The 18,607-nt window shown below is 34.5% G+C and overlaps 1 protein-coding gene across 2 annotated transcripts in view; it reads left to right on the top strand.

The window, feature by feature from the left end:
- The window catches only part of LOC122790726 (endonuclease domain-containing 1 protein-like), a 138,086-nt gene extending 125,564 nt beyond the window's left edge, over nt 1-12,522 (top strand). For both annotated transcript variants that reach the window (XM_044058302.1, XM_044058303.1), the window contains exon 3: nt 9,802-12,522. In XM_044058302.1, the coding sequence (XP_043914237.1) occupies nt 9,802-9,834 (33 nt within the window). In that variant the 3' untranslated portion in view covers nt 9,835-12,522. The remainder of the gene's footprint in view (nt 1-9,801) is intronic.
- Nucleotides 12,523-18,607: the final 6,085 nt, after the last annotated feature.

Here is an 18,607-nt window from a genome sequence, read left to right as displayed (position 1 = left end):
AAACCAAAAAGAGATGTTGGCAGTGATACATGCAATCGAGAATTTCAAAAAATCACTTCAACAAGGACATTTGCTAATAAGGACAGACAACACCACTGTGATGTGGTATATAAACAAGCAGGGAGGCACTCATTCTTATCCCCTCTGCAGACTAACAATGATTCTCTGGGAAAAATCCCTAAGTCTGATGATACATTTGCAATCCCAGTTTGTGCCAGGCAAGGACAATGTTCTGGCGGACAAGCTGAGCAGGAATTTCTTGGATCCACACGAATGGATGCTGCATCCTCACATTTTCTCACAAATAACAAGGACATGGGGAAGACCGGACATAGATCTCTTTGCTTCTCACATGAATCATCACCTGGAAAAGTTCTGTACAAGGACCCACCATCCTCTAGCCTGGAAAACGGATGCTCTCTCCTTCAGCTGGAATTCCCTAACAATTTATGCATTCCCCCCTCTACCACTGCTGACCAAGGTGATACTGAAGATCAAAGCAGAACAACCAACAGGCATTTTGATAGCGCCAGACTGGCCAAGGCAGCATTGGTACCCATTGCTGTTGAGCATAACTCGGACCAAGCCGTTGCCTCTGCCCCTATGGCCTCTGCTTCTAACACAGCACAATTACAGGACTGTTCATCAAAACCTGAAAACATTGCATCTGACAGCCTGGAGGTTACCATAACTCCTTCTGATATCTCTCTTTCCAAAAAAGTTCAAGAGATCTTACTGGAAGCACGCAGACCTTCCACCAGAAAAACCTATTCAGCCAAGTGGAAGAGATTCATCATCTGGAATGCTAACAGGGGTCAGGATACAACAGTCTTGAGTATACCTCAGATATTGGAATACTTGGCAGAAATGTTTCATACTGGTCTCTCATATTCTTCCATAAAGATTCATGCCTCAGCAATCTCAGCAAAATACAATTGTGATCCACCTGTGTTTTCACATCCTTTGCTAAGACAGTTCCTAAGAGGGATAAAGAATATCAAACCCCCCAGGAAACCACCAGTACCTGCATGGGACCTCAATTTCGTCTTGGAAAAATTAACTCTTCCTCCCTTTGAACCAGCAGCAACTTCAGAAATGCAATTTCTCTCATGGAAAACGGTTTTCCTATTGGCTATCACATCAGCAAGAAGAGTCTCGGAGATACAGGCACTCATGGCAGTACCTCCTTTTCTCATTTTTCATCAGGACAGAGTCTCTAAGAACCAATCCTTCATTCATGCCAAAAGTAATTTCCAGGGTGTCTCTAAATCAAGCCATTCACCTGCCTACTTTGTTCCCCAATCCTCAAAACAGGGGGAAGCACTGCTGCATACTTTGGACATACACAGACAACTACGCTACTACTTGGACAGAACTAAGGCCACCAGAAAGTCTGACCAACTGTTTGTAGCCTATGCTGCTGGAGTACAAGGAAAAGCAATCTCCAAACAAACAATTTCCAAATGGATTGGACACTGCATCAGATTCTGCTATTCTTTTCATGGAAAAGGTGTGCCAGCCAATATTAGGCCACACTCTACCAGAGCTATAGCCACATCCACAGCTTTCCTAAGAGGAGTGGCTACAAAGGACATTCTAGAGGCTGCTACATGGAGCTCCATGCATACATTACCAAGCACTACAACCTGCCTTTATACTCCAGATCCCGAGCAGGCTTTGCTTCGGCAGTCCTGCAGGGCATTTTAGCTACACCATCACTTTCTTAGTTCCAACCACCCCCAGATTGGCTATGGTATTCAACCCATATGTTATGACTGCAGTTGCATTCTTGAAGGACATAGTACAGTTTTGTACCTACCATAAATGTAGATGTCCGATAGATATGCAACTGCAGTCGGATTTTCCCACCCTCCTACCCCTCTGCAACCTTCTTTATGGGTCTACTACCCCTATTCCTATTAGCTGGGGGTACCTCCTATGGTGTATCTGTTTATTACTGTTGTGCATGTCTGGAATTGTTTATCCATTCACCAAATTTAGCCTTCCTAGGAGGGCACCTGGCATCTGGGGCAAAAAACACTGAAGAAGATGGCGTCGGCCGATGCCTTTATACTCCAGCCATTCTGACGTTGGAGAGGAGGCGACACCAGCCGATGCCGGACCCAGGCTTTGGAATTCGGCCGACTGAGGGCTGCCTGAGGCAGGACAACCCATATGTTATGACTGCAGTTACATGTCTATTGGACATCTACATTTATGGTAGGTACAAAACTGTACTTTTCTATTTTTTCCTAACAACCCTCTCATTATGTGAGCAATTATTTACCTATTTTATTATTACTCTCATACTGTACAGTCTTGTCAACGTTATGTACAAATATAATTAAAAGTGTATTGTTACCATCACTGATTCAAATCCATATGTTTTCCCCCAAATAAACAAACTATAGAGATTGTGAACCAGAATCTTGAGTGGCATTTAACTGGCTAAGTGTAGAAATTCATCTTACAGTTTTAGTACTGAAAGATTTTTTGATAAGCTACATTTGCCTTTTCTTTCTGTAGTTTTATAAAAAGTATACCTTCCCATTATATTTCTGCAAATTATAAATAAGCATTTGAATATAATTGCTATAATTAGAACAAGGGCATTGCCATCCCAAAGAATAAAATTAAGTTGTGGTACAAGGCAAAGTTGCCTTTTTTCCCTTGTTTTTTAGCCTTGTAATAGAACATATGATTTATTTATTCAAATATGTCCTCTGGATGAGACATTTAACCAAGGTCCCATCTTGAGTTGGTATTAATGGTAAAAAAGTAGTCGAGCTTTATTTATGTTTCCCTTTTTACATGTATTATATGCACATGCTTTCAGCATTAACAAATCAATTATCATTAACAAAATGATTAAAATGCTTTTATATTTCTCACATAACATTCTACAACATGTTCTTTATCCTCTTATCCATTCTGTCACAAGCATTTATTTATTCTCTTTAACTTCACAATTATGACATCTTATTATATGGCATTTCTTCATATCTGCATTTTCATATATGCCATAACTTTACCAATATCTGATCCATAATTTCTAATATACTTCTAAGCATATTTATATAGATTCTATGCAATATCATATTCATATCTGGTCTACTAAAATATATATGCTGGTACTGCTCTTAAATTTCTGTCAAATCATTTATAATTTTTATGTCAAAACATGTTTAATAGATTTAACTTTGCATACACTATATAACCTTCCATCTTGTTGCTTATATTTCATTTGTCTCTTCAAAGTTATTTCATAAGAGTCTTACTTATCCTAGACTTTCTTAAATCTTTCCAATCTTTTATTCCTTCAAACCTTCCCATGATTTAACATAATAATTTTGCTTCATAACCTTTTCATAACATTCTTTCCTTTTAAAATTTCTTAATTCCATATCTATTCCCATAATTTTATTTTATTTGCATATGCACACATTCCTCTTTTTTTCCCATTTTTAATTCTATGTCGTCCTTTTATATTTTCTGACATCACAATTCCCACAATACTTTTTGCAGCTACTTCAAAACTCAAAATATATGTAAAGATGTCAAGTATTAAACAGGATTTATTAATCTTAACTCTCCTTCCTTCCTGGCACAATGCAATACCACTGTTTATATTTAGCCTGTAACCATATATAATCCTAAATATTATCTCTAGTAATTTGTTTTCTCTACCTGCCAGAAATGTGTGCACACTCCTTACATATCTTGGTTTCCTCAGTACATAAGAATGTATCAATTATACTTTTTACTTATATGACTTCTGAAATGCTTTCCATATCACAATGTTTTGATTAATTCCAGTATTTCTTCTCAGTGTCTTTTACTACATATTGCTTACCAAATGTTATTTCTAGTACACTGGTTACATGTAAACAAAATACAACACATCTGTTTCATTATATTCCCAAATACTTTTTTTTCCCTTTTTTTAGTACCACACATTTATTTTAACTTATCATCTATATTCAGTATCACTTCCTTCAACCATACTCTGTTTTATGACTGTAAAATCATCTGCATAAGACATACATAGATGCAAACTATCACCTCTTTTATTTTCCACTAAGCCTTTCTTAAATCTTCTTGACAATTTCCTCTCACTGCATTCATCACCATACTAAATACAACTCAGTTATTGGGTACCCTTGTTTAACTCCTTATTTTACCTGAAATCAAGAAAACTAAGTTAATGATTTTACCTCAAGTTGTCAAAATCAAAAGGGATCTTTTACCATAAAGTCAGCAAATAATACTGTCATTGAAAGTATAACTCACAGTAAACTTCTAGGCATTACAATAGATGACAATCTGAAATATGACCAGCATATACTGCACATACCAGAAACTAGACTCCCTTTATAGGATCAATGGATTGCTTACAGATACTGCAATAAAAACTCCACCACCTTCTTATTGCCAGCTCTCTTATACACCACTTATATCCTAACAAATTTAAGCAAAACTCAAAGAAAAGAAACTTGCCTCCTGCTATAATAAAACAGCTACATTTGCCACCAATCTGCCTTATAGGACCTGCCATTCTCATAGCTTAAAGCAATGAAATTGGCTTGAACTGCACAACTACCTGACATATTCACAACTAGCTATAGCACACAAGCTCATTCATTATCCAGAAAAATACTCTGCACTACACAACTTATTACTGCCCTACTGTCCAGCAAGGAGCCTACATTCTAGTAACAAAGTGTTATTACTTATAAATAAGTCAAATAATGTTGCAGAAGATTCGCTCTACTCCTAATATGTTGGTAAGCTCCGGAATAGTATCCCCACACAAATAAAACTCTCTGACAAACTCAGTAGTTTTAAACCACTGCTTAAACAAAATCTTAACCAATCCTGGTCATGCATACGTTCATCATAAAGTTAAGACTTTGTGTACACTGCACAATACTCTCCAAATACTCTCCATAAACAGAATACTATCAACCTCTCATTGAAATGACAGAACCATTTTTATATATAACTGCTGCCTGTACAATCCACCAAGTTGCATGTCAGCTTTCTCTTTAGTAACTTCCGCTTCTGTAAAATCTTAGAATGCATAAATTTAACTAAAGTTTGTGTATAGATATAAATAGAAATGTAACTACACTGTGTTTAACTGGTACTTATTATTTTGGAATATATGCAAGTGGAGCTTTTCTCCCTGGGCCTCTGCTGAAAATGGATATTACCAGTCAGACTTTCCCGGTAAACAAAGACAAATAAATAAATAAATATACTTTGTACTGTGTCTTTTCATATACTGACTGTAAATCTCTTATTATTTTACTACTTATTGTATAACTTGCTAATATTTGCCACTCTGTGTCAGGACCTATACTATGAAATGTTTTTGCAACATCACATGCAAGCAACTTATATTAATTTTTCAATCTTATTATGCTATCTCCTCTTTTACTAAAATTAACATCTCTTATGCCATTTCCTACTATACTATACACATTTCCATACATCATATCATATATCACTTTACCAAACATATTTTGCAGAACTTTCATAAAAATGCTATAATCTTCATTACTTAATTTAATTAGCCTCCAGTTCTTACTACTGCTCTTTTATAGGTTCATAGGTAAGTGATAGTCTAGCTGCCCTTGCAGGCCATTTTAAGCCTAGCCAATTTCCCCGTCTATGCTAGAAATAACCTATCCTATTTGGTTATAAGTTGGCCTTATCTAGCCCATGGTCAATAATTAAATATTACCTCTAATAGGAATAACTGGGATCATACCGCAAATGATTTGAGGGGAACCATGCATGAGATAAAGCATTTAGGAAGTACCTCTGTCCATCAGTAGTACATGGGGAAGTCCTGGGGTAAATATTCTGTTTCTCATGCATAGCTCTAAGTTGCAATTGAAAGTAGGCAGGGACTGACCTTGTTTGATGGGGCATCTGTTCCACTTTTAATTTCTTTTTTTTTTGGTTCACTTTTGGTTCACTTTTTCTGTTTTCTTGTATATGAGTTTTATCACTTCCTCACATGATTATGTATAAAACCTTCCAGACATTCATTCATTCATTGCATTTTAAAACTCTTCCCCTCCAACCCTGAGATTCAAAGAGATTTCCTCCACCCATGCTAATTTGCCAGCACAAGTTGGATAATTGGTCAGATGAAAAGAATGTATAATTTACATCTATGCAGAGGAACAACTCATTAGTGGCTATCTATCATCCTTGCTTATAAGGTCTCTTATCTCCCCCTCTGCTGCAATTACTTGCATTGAAAATGGAATGGATCTAAAAGAAAAAGGTGGACAAAGTCCCACACTTGGGATAGATTCTGTTAGTCAAGATCCTAAAATAGTTATTAGAACCACAAATGTTATATCAGTTTGCATTTTCTGAACAATGAGTAGTATGAATATGATTTCTAGCACTATCATATTGTTCAGTGATTTATTAAACTAGCTATCTTCGTTTACCAAAGGAGATAAGAGACAAGCCTTTCTGAGTGAATAGGCAGCACAAGCAATGTGGTACAGATGTTCTGGAATGCAGCACACTTAGTGGAAACCTTTATGAATCCCAGGGAACGTGCTTTGGTTATTAAACATATTCTGCTCAGATGCCTCCCCATAAAAACAAACAAACAAACAAAAAAATAAAAAAACAAGTGTACAGTGATTTGGCTGAAAAGGCACCCTTTTATTGGAGCCATGTCAAGATATGGGGTAAGTACAAAGAATGTTTGTTTAACGGATCTTTTATTATTGCATATCATTCTTGTGGACACCATAGTCACCTCAGTACTCATCCTCTTAGGTGAAGAATAGGGGATAATGCATAAAAAGAGACAGAAAGGACAAACAGCTCAGGGGCAGCATTTTTCTTAAACATTATTCATATCTTTATAGAAAATTCCTAGAATAACAGTTTTTGTACTTGATGCATTTTTGGAAGGATAAAAAGTCTGAAATTCTATTTCCCTTCAATATTTAGAACTGCAGTAACCATACTTTGCCATAAAACAACAAACTCTACATTTAGTAAACACAAAAAAGAAGCAAAATTAGAGAAATTTTGCAAGATCTGGGGCATTTGAAAGGTATTATGGACACCATTTATACGTAAACCTCCATCCTGCAAGGAATGGCTTTGAAGTTGTATGAATCATATAGTTCAGGCAATCCCTTTGTGGCTGCAACCACCACCTCTTGTCCCACTGTACATGCCTCTCCTTTCTCCCCAAGTTCCTCTGCTGCTGAGTTGATTTTGGAAAAGGGGAAGTGGAATTCTGTTGCTCTTCCCATGTATTTTGCAGAGCTTAAGTGTTGTCTGCCTCCTATAACGTGTTTTTTTATTGATAGTTTTACCAAAATGGTGGACCTATCACTTGAGTCCATTGCCATGTCAATCACTATGCTCTATGTTTCTTGTTTCCCTGATGTGTCCCCACCTATACCCTTTGATTCTGACCTTTCATTGTTTTGTTTGACCAAGTGAATTATTTTCACACTGGTCTCTCTTCTAAGCAGTGTTACTTCTTTGTACTACTGATGTTTTGCTTAGCAAAAGAGAAGAAATATCATACACAGATAACACATGCAAGCAGAGGGTTCCTGCAACTGTCTCACTGCATAACAATGGTGAGCTACTGAGGAGTTTGGGGGGAATGATTGGGAACTACATCATTACTGTTATGCTAGTGACCAGTACATTGTGTTAGGAACAGTTCTTCCATGTGTTTGCATTCTAATTATGTCCTGGATGTTCTCCACACATAGCACAAACTGGCATTCAGCTAGTTTTAACTAGGAAATAATGCTTTTGTTTTGCTTGCAGTGGATTACAACACATCTGGTTGTAGATGTTTGCAGTTCAGCAAAACCAAATAAAACAAAATGATGGATTAGTTCTCTAAGAGTGTCAGCACAAAGAAAGATAAGACCTTGGTGCTTAAACATTTAAAAGGTTAAAAACATAGGGGGTGTGGCCAAGATGGTTAACTGAGAGCGATAAATGGTGAAAGCTCTGTGACTGAAAACTTTTCTCTGACAGAAAATATATTCAAAATAAAAATAAAAATTGGAGATACTTGTTAGCTAATTTTATACATTAATAATCAGAAAAAATATTTATAATTTCAAATTCTTCAAATGCCGTAATTTTTCTGTCAAAATTTCAGCTGCCCAGTTAAGAGAGAGTAGACTTCAACATGAGTCACTCAAGAAATGGTACTCAGGATTCTTGTGTTAAAAAGACTTCTTCTTTTGGCTTTTCCCAGTTAGGGGTCACCACAGTGGATCACCTGTCCGCTCATGATTGGTAGTGGAGTTTTACAGTGTCGAGTTGCCAGCCTGGCGCCCAACCTTCCACAGAAGGCACACACACACTCGCACTTAGGGCCAATTTAGAGTGTCCAATCCACCTACAGCATGTCTTTGGGATGTGGGAGGAAACCGGAGCACCCAGAGGAAACCCACACGACTACAGGGAGGACATGCAGACTCCGCACAGAAGGCACCCCAGCTGAGGATTGAACCAGAGAACCGCTTGCTGTGAGGTGGCAATGCTAACCGCTGCACCACTGTGGCCACCCTCTTGTGTTAAAAAGACATTCAGTCAATATCATCTAGTATACAGGATATAATACTTTGAAACTTTCTAGTATGATATCCAGTTTGTCTAAGAAGGACCAAAAAGAAGATGGAGCATTTAGAAATTATTTTCAAACAACAAAGTGCACAAACCAGCATTATGGAAGAAGATTGAAATGAGCATGAAGGAAAAATAAGTGATGGCGAGTCTCAGACTGAATTTAATTTAAAATAAAATAACTGACTAGTAGAGAAAGTTGATGATTTAGAACATAGACTGAAATAAACGCTAGACTTTAATATACTTCTTAACAACACAAAACATTAAATCTACCTGAAACTTTATCTTTTGGAATTGAAACAGCATATAGATCCCTGAGAGCAGAAGAAAAACTCAACACCTAGAAAAAAATCAAATATTAAAAACAACATGGCCCAGTCCACCTATTAAAATAGATGAACATGTAGTCAGATTTGACAATGATTATTCTAGTAAAGTAATGAGTAAAACAAACTCCTGTTTACCACTGATCAAGGAACTTAAAAAGAAAATAGTAAAGCCACTCTGGTGTTTCCTGCAAAGATCAAATTCTTTCTCTTTGAAGAAACCAAAATATAAAACACGGAGGATGCATCCACTTTTGTTAACAGCAATAACATTTTTAATAATACTGAAGAAATGGAGTGGAACACTATATCCCTGAAGAGACAGAATAAGCTGAATTCCTGATAAACTTTTTCTAAAATTTAAAAAGCTTAAAAACAAATGACTTTTGTTCCCTGATTGCAGGACTTTTATTTTCTGAGACAGAATATTTTCTCCAAGTAAAAGGTTTGTATTGGACTTTAAGCTTCAAAACATATATAAGTATATATTTATATATTTTAAGCTAAATTATTTTCATTGTGAGGAATATAAATGGTTAGTTTTACTGTTTTACTATACTTACAATGAAAGACTTAATAAATTTCATTTAACTAAACGTATTAGTGTATTTTGAAAGGTTAAACAAATACTTCCTGTAAGAGAATGTCCGTAAATTATAAGCAATTGAACTGGTAACGTTAAGAATGTTTACATTAAGAATTGTATTTTGTGTGTTCTTCTTAGTATGCGCATTTCTAGGCTAACTGAATGTCAGATCTAATAATATGATAGTTAGACATGTTAAAGTGTTGGTGATTTTGTTTTCTTCATTCCACATTTCTTTCACAGGTGATTTATGAAGCAAGTATGCTCAAAGCTTGAGAACAAAAGAACATATCATTTGTGTCAGAATGCTGGCTTCTTTGCACCCTGAGCTATTCTGAAGAAAATGTAGGTCAACGTTCATCGATGTCTGTAAAAACAGAAAGGAACTTTCTTTTTCTTTCTTTTTTTCTCAATTATATATGTAAGAAATCTACTCAAAATAACATCTTTTTTTCTTTTCTTAGAAGTGAAGAATTGGTAAACCAAAAGCTATAGTAATGTTTTACACTGAGCTGTTGCTAACATATAATATGCTTACACTTTGATGAATATTAATAGCTTATCCTGTAGTATTATTACTTCTCATTGTATGTATTAATGGGAAGAGGTAAAGTTAGAGGTTTGTTACTGATTAGAACAGCTTAAAAGAACTAAGAATAAGAAACAGAGGAAATTAGCAGCTTCTGTGTATTGTGAGTTGTCATCTTCACATGCTGTAATCAAATTCTGATGTCAGGATCTAAAGTTTAGATCAGAACTATGCAGTCCAGGGTGCGAGGCTCAAGAATCAGAATTATGTGCAATACCAGTGGAAGAAATGAAGGACATGGCTATTTTCATGTTTAATGTAAGTTTAAATAAAGACAGTGAAGTTGTTTTAAGTGATGCTGACATTAACAGTTTACATAATTGTGAATTGTTAAATAGGTATGTGACTTCAGATACAATTGTTAGCAATGGGGAAAATAATATTGAAGAATTTGTTGAATGTGTCAACAATATGTTGGCAATTTTAAGGTATTTAATTATTCAAATAAATTTAGTGACACAACACACACTGATCTATTGGCAAAAGGGTTCACATTTGTACCAGTTAGGAGGGGGGACATCACTGATTTGTTGATTGATTTGAAATGATGTACGAGCAAGTTGCATTTATCCTTGTGGTTTAGGGATGACATTACTAGGAATGTAACCACTAATGTTAGAATAAAAAAAGTGTTTTTAATCCAATGTCTAATTTGGTGGGGGTATTTGAAAAAGCCTGTGACTTATATTTCAGGGAAATTTTACATTTTAAGTACAGTGATAAAATGAAAATGTATGTCAAGTTGAGAAAGAATTGTTAATGGATATTTCCATGGATAGGAATATATGGGTAATGAAACCCAATAAGGGCAACAGAGTAGTTATCATGGGAAATGGTAATTATTATAACAACATGACAATTTTATTAATGGAAGATGCATATCAGGAAAGTTCTTTAAATGAAATAAACATTGCAAATAGGAGAGTAGATTTGATGTTGGATGACATGTTATATCCTGGTCAGATAGATGAAAATGATCATTTATATATGAGGAATGACCATCGTGTCATCTCCAACATCTTTGGGATCCCTAAAATATATAAACAACCCTATTTTCAGACTGATAGTTGATGGCAAAAGAGCAAAAGCATGCTTTATTGGCAAATATTTAGATTTTTATATGAAAAAAGGTTTGAAGTTTTCCCTTACGTTTGCAAGGATTCCTGGCAATCTTTGGAAAATATTAATCTTATTGTCTATATGGAGAATGCAAATGTAGAACACAAGTGAACCAAAACAAAACGGCTACTTCAGTCACTATTTCCACAGGAACAAAACTAGTCCAGGATAAAGCAAACTTCTTTATTCCATAAAGCAGAGAACAACGAAATGAGCGCTTTCACGTATTTGTAATACGCTTCATCAGATTTCAATATACATTGAAGCAGCTCAGTTTATATAGTATATTACATTCCTTTAATTGATATGATTAACTTACTTATTAAAAACACCTGTCTCTATTAAGCAACCTAACTGTCTCTTAAAGTCACAATGAGACTTTACTTAATTTAATATAGCAATTTATCTCTATTCAGCAGCGTTATATATACAATTCAAATATATATAAAATACTTATATATACATATAAGACATTGATCATATTCAATTAAATAGAATGCAAAAAGATAAAATAAACATTAAAATAAAATGGAACAAAAACAAAAAAGAAAAAAGAAAAATAAAATAGTCTAGCTATAACATATATATCAGTAAGCCTCAAAATATTCCTCCATATAGCTAACATTTACCCAAGCCAGAAACCTCATTAACTACCACTCCATTCTGTCTACTTCTCACATAATTTATATATCCAAAAATGTACACATATTAATTCCCATCTATAAACCGTATAAAGAACAATGAATATCAATAAATATGTAGTTAAACAAAAATGTACATACATATGTATGTATACACATAAGTATATACATATACATATGTACCCACATATATATAAACAAACACCAATATATAGAAGTTAATATATTGTCGAAATAAAGTGCATAGTGCTCTATATCGTTCTTAGCTGAGATCTATATCATGGCAAACCCAGACTGCCTGCCATTTCTTCAGCTTCTTATTGTAACTCTTATAGATATATATTGATCCCTGACAGACATGTACATATCAACTCTTATATGGACCAATAAATATATATACTGATTGAATACATGAATAAATCAGTAAACAAATAAATGTATGTAGATATAAATATAAATAAATAAATAAATAACCATATATATCCAATGACCATTATTATTTAAAGTGCTAGGTGCATATGGGCTAGACCATTGTCAATAGTCCTATATCATATATATATATATGTACAATCAAAACATATTAATAAAACATGTGACAATGTATAAAAATCTATGCATATAAATATATAAAAAACATATTGTAAAAATAAATGTGAATAAATATGTATATTAAAATAGAAGGAATTGTATACCAAGATACTATAGTGTATGTATGGACATGAGTCTATATCAAATGTATAGAATATTAAATATAATTTTGTTATATCATTGATGCTACAATATTCAATATGAATATAATTCATTCGAAACCACACCATATAAGAAAACATGTATGTATATATCAATAACCCATAACCACAAAAGAAGGAATTTCCTATATATCATCATACATAATCTATATTGACCCACATATATAAACCAATCTATCCTTTATACTGATCTTATCTTAACATCGGTCTCATAGGCACATACTGATTTAGACCAGGTGGATAATGTGCTCTCATCCTTAGAATCCAGTGTAGTTCCCTTTGTTCAAGGATGTTCACTGCCTCTCCTCCATTTCTATCTTTTTCAATTACTTGTAGTATCCTGAATCTAAAACTATGTGATGTATATTGCTTTATATGCTTGGCCAGTGCATTGGTTTCATTATTTTTCTTTATGTCATATATGTGGTTATATATTCTTTTTCTGAATTCTCTCTTTGTGAGTCCTATGTAGAATGCTGTGCAGCTCTCACATGTTGCTAAATAGATGACGTTGCAAGTATTACAAGAGGCATAGAAATTAGGTTTAAATTCATATTTCAGAGTTGGATGCACAAACTCCTGGACCCTTGTAATGAACTGACACATATTGCATTGATTACATGCAAAGGTTCCTTTGATATTCAATTCTGGAACTAAATGCATCTCTTTCTTATGTGTCTTACATAACAACCTTTTCAGGTTTTTGTTATTTCTGTAGATAAATCTTGGTGTTTCTCCTACTAATTTTGCTGTCCTCTCATCTACAGTCAATACCGGCCAATGCTGTTCTATAATTTGTGTAATTTTCTTATTGTCATTAGTATATGTGGTCAAGAACTGCATCCTTTCTTGGAATTTGAAATTTGATCTCTTCCTATCATTATTGTAGAATCTCCAACCACTCCTCTCCAATAATGGCCTATCCTTATCCTTAGTTATTAGATCTTTTACCTCCCTCACCATTTTCTTATCATAACCCCTTTTCAGGAATAATTGTTCCATTGTCTCTGCCTCTGTCATAAGATCTATCTGTCTTTTGCACAGTTTATTAAGTCTCGTAAACTGACTTTTCACTATGCCTCTAAAGACATGCCTGGGGTGCATGCTATCATAGCTCAGCAAAGCATTCTTCCAGCAACTTTTCCTATGGATTCTAGATATAATTTTCCCCTCTTCTATCCTTAGATTAAGGTCCAAAAAATTAATTTCGATAGAGGAGGCTTCCATGGTGAATCTTAGGAAGCTTGTGGTGCTTTCCATGTGCTGTAACAAACTGGAGAACTGCTCCCTTGTACCCTCCCATATAATTATGATGTCATCTACAAATCTAGAATATAACACAGCATTCTTAAACATGTAATGATTGAACAAATGTTCTCTTTCCCACCAATTCACAACCAAGTTAGCGTAGGTATTAGCGCAGGGTGTGCCCATGGCAACACCCCACTTCTGTAAATAGATATGGTTTGAAAAAGAAAAAAACATTATTGGAAAGAACCATATCCAGCAGCTGACATATTAGTATGTTCTTATTTCTACTAATTTCAGGGTAGAATTGAAGTAACTCCCTAACGCTCTGTATTCCTTGGTCGTTGGGGATACATGTAAAGAGGCTTTGTATGTCTAGGGTGATTAACATATGGACCCCAGGAATTAGTTCTACATCAAGATTATCCAACATTTCTAACAGCTGATAGCTATCTCTTAATATGGTGGGGATCTGGTTCATGATGGGCCTCAAGCTCTTCTCTAAGAATATAGAAATATTCTGCGTGGCCCATCCTTCACCATCTACTATGGGCCTGAGAGGAGGTGGAAATATTCCTTTATGCATTTTAGGTAATGCTTTTATATGTGGTATCTGTGGAGATTCTACATTAAAATAATCATATAATTCCTTGCTAATTTGGCGACACATCAACATGTCATATACTTCGTCTTTAATTCTATCTAATATTCCAATTAATAATCTGTGTGAAATTTCAGTATATGTGTCTTGATCACTTAACATTAATAACATAGATTCATTGTATTGCTCCGTGTCTAATATCACTATGCCTCCCCTTTATCAGCGGGTCTAATGATAATCGAGGGTTCTTCTGTCAATGCTTGCAGTGACAATCTTTCATCTGTATTCATATTGAAATACATACATTTCCTATTACCCTGATAGAAATAGTCATAGAAACTCTTTTCACACAGCTTAACAAAGCATTCCACATGACTTGGCAATGGTGGGCAATACATGCTTTTCTTTTTACACCATAGAGCATCTTTCTTATTTATTTGACTATTATTTCCTTCACTGTAAAACATCAATTTTAATGCTAGTTTACGACTAAACACTCTTATGTCTATCAGAATGTCCTGGAGGTAGCTGGCTTGGGAAGGCACAAAAGATAGGCCTCTATTAAGAAGGCTAATATCAGAATTGCTTAAAACATAGCTAGACAAGTTAAAATATAATAATGAGGAAGAAGAAAAGTCATTTACTGCTTCTGTCGTCGCCGTTGTTGTCCATTCTCTTCCGAGAAAGTTCTTTTCCGTTTGTCCCAGCTCCTGGACCTTTCTCTGGATATCACTGGTTTCCTGATGGAATAGGGTATTTTTTTTTTTCTATATGGAGAATACAATTTTAGTTATTATTGATGTATGTAACTTATTTTCAGTTATATCACAGGAAGTAGGGCTGGCTTGGTTAGAAACAATTGTTGGTAACTGGTGAATATGACCAGGACCAGGTCAATGTTATCGGTACCTTGATGGAAATAGTATTAAAAAATAACTATTTATACTTTGAAGGTCACTACTACAAACAGGTAACAGGGGTGGCAATGGGGGCAGCTTGTGACCCCATTTTTGCCAATTATGTAATGTTCTTCTGGGAAAATGAATATATATTTAAAAGTGAATATAAAAATAGTATTAAATACTTTATGAGGTACCTGGATGATATGTTTCTGATTTGGACTGATTCTGACAATGGATTGGTAGAATGTCTAGCTTACATTAATGAAACAGTGGAATTTTTTAGGTTCACCCATGAATATAGTTATGACAGAGCAACATATTTGGATGCTGATTTAAGGATGGAAAAAATGAATAAAATTTTGATATCTTGGATTTATAGAAAATCTATGTTTTCTAATTCTTATTTAGGTTATGGAAGTTGGCACCCTTATTATCAAAAGAAGTCCATTGTAAAAGGACAATTAGTAAGGGCTGCAAGGATGGTTACCCTTGGAAACGAATTTGGGGAGATTCAGTTTATATTAGATATGTTTGGAAAAAGAAGTTACCCATTAAAATTACTGAATAAAGTGAAACTGGAAGTGATTACCAAAGACAGGAAGGGGAGTACAAACCTATTTTGGGTACTAATAACATTGATGCACCTGCGAATTTTGTACCACATGACACAACAAAAGTTGTTGATAGATGTTTGAGCTTTATCTCTACTTATAATAAAGATTCTAATAAAATTTGTGCAGTTGTCAAAAAGAATTGGGAAATTTTACATGTTGATAAGAATGCGGTGAAATTATTGGGTGACGTACCTAAGTTCATCTTTGGAAGAGATAGATCTTTCAAAAAACATTTTGGAATATAGTAGTAGAACTGATGATGGTAACAATAGGAGTAAAGGTAATTTCAAATGTGGTATGTATTTGCAATGCTGGAATGTCATCATGACAGGTGATAGGTTCAAGTTGAATGGTAGGGGCATATGTATTAAAGGGCATTACAATTGTCAAAGCAAAAATGTGGTCTATATGGCAAAATGTTTAAATTGTTCTGTATTTTGCATTGGGAAGATGTGTAGACATTTTAAAGAAAGAATGTATAAGAATCTATCTGATATTAAAAATGAGAAGACCAGTGCATTGTACAACCATATACAGATGTTAAATGACCATGTGTTTGGCTTTTTATTAATTCAGCAAATAGTTCAAGATTCACAGGGTATGGTTGTAACCGAGCATTTGGACATTTGTGAACTCAAGTGGCAGCTTAGACTAAATGCCACAAAATATCCTGGGATAAATGAAAATGTTAATATCAAAGGTGTGTTAAAAATTAAAAACTTATAAGGATAATTGTGTCATTGTAGTTATACAAGCACACATATAATGTTTTATGTTATTTTTTTTTTTTTAAAGTTTTTAGTGTCCTACACTTTTAAATAAAATTAATGTCACTAATTGTTTTATTAGTTGCAACAGTATACATATGGTTTGGGTTGCACTAGTTGAGTTGTTCTGAGGAAGGCCAGTTTACATAGGGATGAAAGCTTAACTGATTTTACAGTCTGAATATTGATTTTATTGCCTTCAATAAAGGGTTCATTGGCACTGCAGCTGCCTTTCCATTTTCTTGGTTATTTAGATCAGAACAGCAGTTCAAAATGGTTAAAACACACATTCAAATTAAGCAATTTAATTTAATTTAACATTCAGGAATTCTTTTATATATATAGTCAAGACTACTTTTAATCAAGGGTGTAGCCAGGCATACTCTTTGCACTCTACAGAGCACATTGCTTTTCTGAACATCATTCGTTGGGCTTTATCAAGTGATAGTATGTCTAAATTAATATCGCTAACAATATATAAGTAGCTTGCTTACAAAAAGGATTACAAATCTAAAATTAATATTGCTAAACAGCTTTTGAATGAGCAGTTGAAATGTTACATATATCAAGTGCTGGGGACAACAGCCTTAGTGAAGTGATTTTTTTTTTAAATGCCATGTTGGTAGAGGGTAGCAATAAACATTTGTGAGTATAAAGTTTAATTCATTGTCTACACCCCTGTTTGTAATACTAAAATTGATAAGAGTAAATATCTTAATAATATGCAAATGTATAAGGAATAAAATATTTAATATGTAAGATTAATAAAAAAAACAGTATCAGTAAGTTAAGAAATATACACACATACTATAATCTTTAATAGAGAACAGATGATTAAATAGCTCTTTGATTGGAGATTTTAGAAATACAAGATACATGGGATAAGGTAGAATATTAGAGGGAAAATAAGACAGAAAAAATATATTTAAATAAACTGCTTATAAGAAAGATGTCTACTGCATATACCTGAACATGGCAAAAATGTGAATGTACACAATCTCATATAATTTACATAAAAATCATATAAAATATGTGAAAATAATCTGAAAGCTGAAATTTGAAGCTTGGCCATGTGAACTTTGAAGCTTTTACATTCTGTATGTTGTTAGATTCATTAAGACTACCTGAAATAACTAATTTCATCATAACACAAAGCTAGAATTTGAGTGTTATATTGTTGAATCAGTACATCCATATTCTGATATAAATTAAAGTAGAATTTTTCAATATGTTTAGTGTTACACAGTTCTCAGGCATGCCATGGAGGAGTTTGATCATGGGAAGGGAGAATAAAATTTGAATTAAGCACATCGTAACTTTTGAATATAGATGACAAATATGTTTTTTACTCTGAAATAGCAAGACATTGGGCAGGATTCACGATATAGAGATACACGGAGGCTGCAGTTAAACGGTGTGACGTCAGCATGTCATGCATATGCATGAGGGCATGCTGAATCACACCTAAGTCTAACACGGTCCGTGGAAGACAGTAGGGGGTGTGTCCGTAGGCCGAGCCCTGCAAGAGTAAAAGTGCCCAAAGTAAACCCCCACGACAGAGTACAGGGAAATGTGAATAAATGCAACACAACACATGCCCCCACAGTCTATGAACATAAAATCATATAAATGAACATGTCTTATATTTTTTTAAACTGTAAAGATGTTTGCCCGTGAGTGCGCTTGTTTGCGCGGGCGTGCCCGTAGCTCAGCCACAGTTAGCAGTAAGTGGAAAAGCATATAACAACTAACTATGCAAAGTAAGCCAAAAAGCAATAGCGTAGCGGTAGAGACGTCAGCTGAAGAGCAGGCAGTCATG

The sequence above is a fragment of the Protopterus annectens genome, chromosome 16.part0 (genome assembly GCF_019279795.1).
Source record: "Protopterus annectens isolate FY-2018-M chromosome 16.part0, PAN1.0, whole genome shotgun sequence".
In the NCBI taxonomy this organism is placed as follows: Eukaryota; Metazoa; Chordata; order Ceratodontiformes; family Protopteridae; genus Protopterus; species Protopterus annectens.
Note: the sequence above shows the minus strand (reverse complement) of the source record. Positions and strands in the feature narration are given on the sequence as shown.